Raw genomic sequence first — 6998 nt, 5'->3', positions numbered from 1 at the left:
AGGTCGCGGCGGTCAGCCCCTGAGGGGCAGAAGTGACCTGTGCTCCTCCTGCCTGAAACCGTAGGGCGGGCGGCCTATCTTGACTGGACAAGCGCCGGGCAGAAACTCCCTGTGACCTGGGTCAACCTTGGCCCTAAATACCCGGGAGTGGCGTGGGGACGCCACTGTAGGCGTGGGTTGAGGAACCGCGCGGCAAGTACGTGGCCCGCAAGCAGCCGCATGGTTCTATACGTGCTTAATAATGGAAGGCTTCGGTGTCTTTTGTTCTGCATGGAAGAGTGAGTGAGTGAGCGTGTGTGTGTGTGTTTGTGTGTGTGTGAATGACAGTTAATGAGAGTGATAGTGACCTCACACAGAACGGACATGGATGCCAAACCCCACAATAACGTTCGTCTTTTAAAAAATGCGATAAACTAGATAAAAAATAATTATTTCAACTACCACATTTAATTTAACATTTAATGATATGCGACAGAATGACACACTAATGAATGGTGACGTGAAAACAATATTCGCGGCTTCACGCAAGCGATTCTTCTCGGGGAACAATGTCGAGGTAACAAATTGTCAAGCTGCGCAAATACTGTACTTTACGAAGCGAAACGTGCTGGGAAAATTTATAAATAACCCCCTCTATCTGCGGATCTATGATGGCGCTCATGATATGCCCTCCGGGTATTTATCATGAATCACAAATCGATGGGATTTACCCAAACATGCCAGCGACGTCTAAAGTGTGAGCTGGGTGTGATTAATAAGTGAATCACGATTCTAGCTTAAGCCCTAGTCCTACATTAGTTAACACCAGCTCAAAAGTTGCCGTATGATTAACTTCGGTTACTATCATTACGTCGGACAGCGGGTCTATTATGCATAAATCAGGCACTCTGACACTATGATATGGGGAAGATCCCTGGCGCTATATTAAAATGTAAATGTATATAAATCGCGTTACAAGCTCCGCTCTATCGCCGATAGAACGTGTCACCAATGAACATGTAACGGTTGCTATGCGTTATCCCTATATTGTAACAATTCTAGAAAACAATTTATAGGAAATGCTAGCTGTTCTCACAGCCATTTCAGCGTGTCAATCACTCAAAGTGAAAATGAGGTCAGATCATCCAACTGTCCAAGCGGGCTTTGACAAATGACTTTCACTCGGAGGTCAGGTCAAGACGGGAAATGGTCAGTGGGAAAGAAATAATGAGTGAGGATCATGCCAACAATAAAATCACGAACGCACTAAATTCGTTGCAATTGAAATAATATAAGTCTCTAATCACGAGAAAAATTTAATAATACTTAATAAATGAACGATATTCATATTGTTTGACTCCACACAGTGATCACACAGTAGAGTGATCTGAGGTCAGAAGAATGGAGAGCGTACCATTTGCTGTCAATTAGCATTTTAACCCAACAAAACCAACATGAGAGTGACTGCACATACGGCTTAACACATTTATGGGGGAAGATAGAGAAAAGAGAGGAAAAAGGCCCAAAATGTGTACTCACAGGTTTTGGAGACATGTCGTGGAAGCGAGGGGTCGAGCGGTAACCGGAGGCTGTGTGCTCACGTTGCGAGCCGAAAGGACGCAACGACCCCCCTGCCACCAGAATGTAAAGGCTATTTAGATTGAACCTTAAACAGTGGTGAACAGGAGTGATAGTTAACATAAGTACGGCTCACAACATCAGTTATGGTAAAACACGGATATGGTCTACACACGAGACAAGTCTGGGTAAGTGGTGAGTGCGGGAGATCGCGGCGGTCCACAAGCAGCCGCGTGGTTCTATACGTGCTTATATATACGGTATACATATGTGTGTGTGTGTGTGCTTGCGTTTGCTTGTATGCGTGCTTGCGTTTGCGTGTACATGTGTTTGTATGTGTGTGAGTGCATGTGTGTGTGTGCGTGTGTAAACGTGTGTGTGTGTATGTGTGTGTGTGTGTGTGTGTGTGTGTGTGTGTGTGTGTGTGTGTGTGTGTATGTGTGTGTATTTATGTAGGCGTTTGTGCGTGCGCTAAAAAAGTATCTTTACTATATCTTACTATATAGATATATATATATATATATATGTATGTATATATATATATGTATATATATATATATATATATATATATATATATATATATATATATGATTATTATATGGTTCAGCAAACCCACACAATTGTTTATTCCTCCTTTTAGACAAATAAAAAAATAAATAAAAACTATGAATACTTAATAATAATAATGATTTTGATAATAATGATAATACTAGTAATAATAATAATAATAATGATTTTGATAATAATGATAATTATAATCTCTGTGTTCTGACGTCATATCGCAATATGATGTAAATTTTCAAAGAAACAATTATTTTCATAGTGACTGTTGTAGATATTCACGGAAAACATTGAAAACATTTATAACTTACGAGATTGGTACAGATTTAGCATACTGATTTTTACTTGGCCTATTTAAAGTGGATTAAATAAAAGTTCTTGACCACAATTTGTTGAATCTTAATTTCTTTATGATTAACCTATGTCACTTTAAGAGTAACACATTTCAATGTATGAGGAAAATTTTATTAATGAGTTTCAGTAGTTAGATGACATGACTTCACGTTAACATCACTGATTGCATCGCGAGAAATCGCATGTATGTTTGCATAATAGAACTACGAAGGCGCCAAAGCCGTACTGAAGAGAGGGCACAGGCAAGATGGGCACTGTCGCATTCTTTTATTGGTAAACATTTTCTCTTATTTTGCTGCACCACAATGGCCAAGACAGGGTTTACTGTATTTAGACCTTTATTTAGACACTTTAAATCAGAAAGCAAGAAAGAATTGCCTCAGACAGGACAGCTTTCCATGGCATATACAGTTTAGCCACAGCTCAGTTTTGGAAAGGCTCTTTACACACGCCGGTAATGAGAATCATTAAGGACTCTACTGTGTGTGTGTTCATACTTATATGAGTGCCTGTGCCTGCCTTGTAAGTAAATATAAATAGTTTAATAAAGACAGCCACATATATAGAAAAAAAACATATTTCTGATGCTTGACAGCGCATTCCAGGTACGGTATTAATAAAATATCATAGAATTTTCCTTGACAATTTTAGAAAATGTCCTTAAAAAAAGTCTTTGACTCCAAGAGTCACAACAAAATGTTATGACTCATTTTAAAGACTATCTTAGCAATTTCGTCTTTGACTCGCATTTCAAAGTGAACACTTCACTTGTAATAATATACATTTCTTAAAAGACCCTATAATAATAGTAATAATAATCCAATGTAATAATAAAATAAAATTAGTACTTCAGTGTATCTTACTTATATAATGACTAAAATATTACAACTAAAATATAACCTATTTAATATCACTTTCGTGTTTACGTAGCACTCTCCATTTGTATTTATCAACGCAGAAGCTCGACTAAACAAGAAGGAAATTTCGAATTAGTGCTTGACAATGAGTAAAAAAAAGTATTATTATTGACTCTGAGTTATCTTCAGTGACTGTAAAACCCATCTTAAACTTCGACCGAATCAAAGACAAAATCCGGATGTTAAGGACTCAGATAACTTTTGGAGTATATAACCTTTCGTAAATAACACCCCAGCTCTCTTTATCTTTCGGTGATTTGTGTTTTATTATCATTCACCAATACTGATCTGTTACTACCTCTTGAATCTCTTCTACATATTAATGAAGGTATTTCTCATTCAATAGGTATAATGCCCCAAGTCCGGAAATCATCAATATAATGGATGAAGAATTTTACCTGACTGGCAGTGATGCGAATGGACACCCGGATGCTGATGACGCATACCCTGGCCCATCTACAAATGAAAGGCGCCTTGTTGAGGATGTCAGTGATGAATACATTATAATTCTATATGACAGTATTCGCTATGCTCAGACTCATCGTGAAGATCACGACCAGGCATCGGAAGATCCAGAGCATGGTATTAGCATGGCCCTGCATGTGAACGAAAACTCTGAAGGCAATTCCACAGATCTACAGCAAAGCCTTGCAACAGAGACAAACCCATACTGTGAAAACATAAACCCTGACCAATCCACAAGTGACAGAACTCCAAATGAGAATATCAGTGATGAAGAACTACATGAGTGTATTCAGTATTCACATACTCACCATGCAGATAACCAGGATTCCGGAGACAGTTTCACAAATGGACATCTGAGCCCCGAAACTGGAAGAAACCTCAACTCTGAAGACATAAATGAAAGAATCCCAACTAATAATTTATGTGAAGTTCGTAATGCACATTCTCCCCATGAAGAGGAGGACCAGAGTGCAGAAAATCAAATGCATGCTTCCAGTATCATAAATGATATTCCTGGACATTCAAGGGCCAATATTGACGAAACCGACAACTTAACAATTGAAAAGCTCCAGGAAGGAACCAATGAGGGGAGAAAAAGGAAACATGAATCAGAGGAAATGAATGGAGAGCCTTTTAAACGCCAGTGTAGAGAGATTATTCAGGCTGAAAGCTCTAGCACCGTTAGTTCTCCTAGTCATTCCTCAGTCGGCGAAGATACCTTCACCAACCTACAGTAAAAAATAAATTGTCTGATGATTTTATCATCATCATTGGACAAGTTCAGAGCGCAGAATTTCCTGTTGCTTTCATTTCTGAGCAGCTAGCAGACTTGTGCACTCGCCACCAAGTCTGACACGCTCCGCCCGCTCATGCTCCACACCCCGTGATCAATCACAGGGTGTGGAGCATGTACGTGCGGAACGTTTCAGACTTGGTGGCGGGGCCATTGTTCTGCTAGCAAGGAAATTCCAAGTAAGAGAGGTGTAAGGACGACAGGAGAGGGATAGCGAAAGGGAGAGATAGGAGGAGGGGGGAAAGGGAGAGGGAGGATTCAATTCAAATTCAAAACACTTTATTCTGATTTACCTGATTTGTCCGAGGAAGCACCGGGGAAGCTCCCTGGCTGGCCCCCTGTGACCCGGGAGGGTAGTCAGATTTCCCTCTGACTGCGGGACCATGAGATGCCAGAGTTTGCTGAGCTGCTAGGCGGCTTCGGAGAGGAGGCAAAAACACGACCGTTCACCACTATAGTAGTATGATATTATTGCATCTTCAATTTGAACTGGTGTCTTATCTCATTGGGGAGTGGTTGTAAGTGCCTACAGGTATGACTGGGTGTTGGAAGCTGAAGTTGGAGATCTACGGGGGACTAGTCAGCTAATCTCCCTCGCCGGAGATTGGACAAGTGAGGTCCTTCTTGCACGGGAAAGTTTGTGTGTACACACACACACTCACACATACGCACGCACACACGCACACGCACACGCACGCACGCACGCACGCACCAACACACACACACACACACACACACACACACACACACACACACACACACACACACACACACACACACTCACACACACACACACACACACACACACACACACACGCCTACACACACACACGCACACACTCCCACCCCCAGTGGGCACTTTCCAGGCCGAGAAGGGCTTGAATCCTCCAATCTCCTTCTGGCGGTCACCTCGTTCTTATTCGAAATAACCGTTCTGAACTTGTCCAATGATTATGATACTCTTCCGTGGGTTGTTACCTTGACGAGGTGGAAGAGCTTGTGTACCTTAAGGATTCTGAGAACGAAACCATCGGTAACAGGTCTACAGGCATCTGGGATGAGAGTAGACGAGTGCTGGTAGGGTCACCCATGATGGGACGGTCTCAGGAGAAAGGGCAGACGAAAACAATCCGTGTTGCTTAGGATATATGGGTAATATCTGGTCCTTCTTGTGTAATTTGTCGTGATGCGATAGATTTGTTTCGGAATATGTATATTTTTATACTAAAAAATATATTTTCTGTAACTTTGTATTACTTTATTTATAATAAATTGTGCATTATATAATTTACTGTTGAACATTAAATAGTGAATCATGCATTTGGCAATTATTCTTAAATCCATAAGCTTCCTGAAATAATATAATCTCAACGTGAAAATATAATGTAAAGATAGCAGAAACATTGAGAAAATGGAAAAATAAGAATACGTAAAATATTGTATTACAATACGCATACACTTCCATATCACGATCTTTCATACACTCGGATACACGCAATCTTATACACTGATACAAGGTCTAGAGAAGCACCAATGCATAAATCTCATTGCACATATACGAACACAAATACATACACATACATCGACAAGCAAGTACACAAAAATACCTCTGTAAGATTCAAGACATGAAGGTCCATTTTCATACGATATTTAATACCAATTAACATATTTTAATATTTTAGTATCTACCAGAACACATTTAATAGCCTTTGGAGTTGAGGTTACAAATTATCTGAATTGATAAAGTGTCTGTTCTTGAAGTGGCCCACAGACGATTCTGGGGATACCAGACAGTATTAAACATGACAGTTGAGGGAAAATACCTTAGAATAATCATTAACAGAAACTTAAGTGCAAATTACCATATAAATGAAAAAGTTCATATTAAGCTAGGACTAATTGTAAACATGAAGAAGGCATTCATAATTGCGGACCAAGTGATTACAGCCATCATAAAACCTACTCTCGAGTACTATGCTATGGAGTCAACATTTAAAAAAAAAGGATATCGAAAAAATGGAAATAGTTAAAGGAGAGGGACCACGAGATGGACACCAACTGTAAGAAACATGAACTACGAAGACAGAGAGATAATAGGACTTACTTTCTACTTTCGATGAAAGAAGGAAAATGAGCAATATGATTAACCTCACAACCTATGTGCCTGAGCCACTTCGGTTTCGAAAATATGGTAATCACCTGGCTAGCTACAAGGCAAAGCCCAAATGTGGTGTCTGTAGCAAGGAACACAACACCAAGGTATGCCATAAGGCACACAAGGAAGGCCAGAGGGACACAACAGCCAAATGTCCCAACTGTGCCAAGAGGCATCATGCCTGGAGCCTAGCTT

The 6998-nt window shown here is 40.2% G+C and overlaps 1 protein-coding gene across 1 annotated transcript in view; it reads left to right on the top strand.

Annotated features, from left to right (window-relative positions):
* The window catches only part of LOC125036503, an 8885-nt gene extending 2919 nt beyond the window's left edge, over positions 1 to 5966 (top strand). Inside the window, exon 2 of the mRNA XM_047629144.1 lies at positions 3737 to 5966. Coding sequence (XP_047485100.1) covers positions 3737 to 4592 — 856 coding nt within the window. The 3' untranslated portion in view covers positions 4593 to 5966. The remainder of the gene's footprint in view (positions 1 to 3736) is intronic.
* Positions 5967 to 6998: the final 1032 nt, after the last annotated feature.

The sequence above is a fragment of the Penaeus chinensis genome, chromosome 2 (assembly GCF_019202785.1).
Source record: "Penaeus chinensis breed Huanghai No. 1 chromosome 2, ASM1920278v2, whole genome shotgun sequence".
Taxonomy (NCBI): domain Eukaryota; kingdom Metazoa; phylum Arthropoda; class Malacostraca; order Decapoda; family Penaeidae; genus Penaeus; species Penaeus chinensis.
This window is presented reverse-complemented; position numbering and strand designations above follow the sequence as displayed.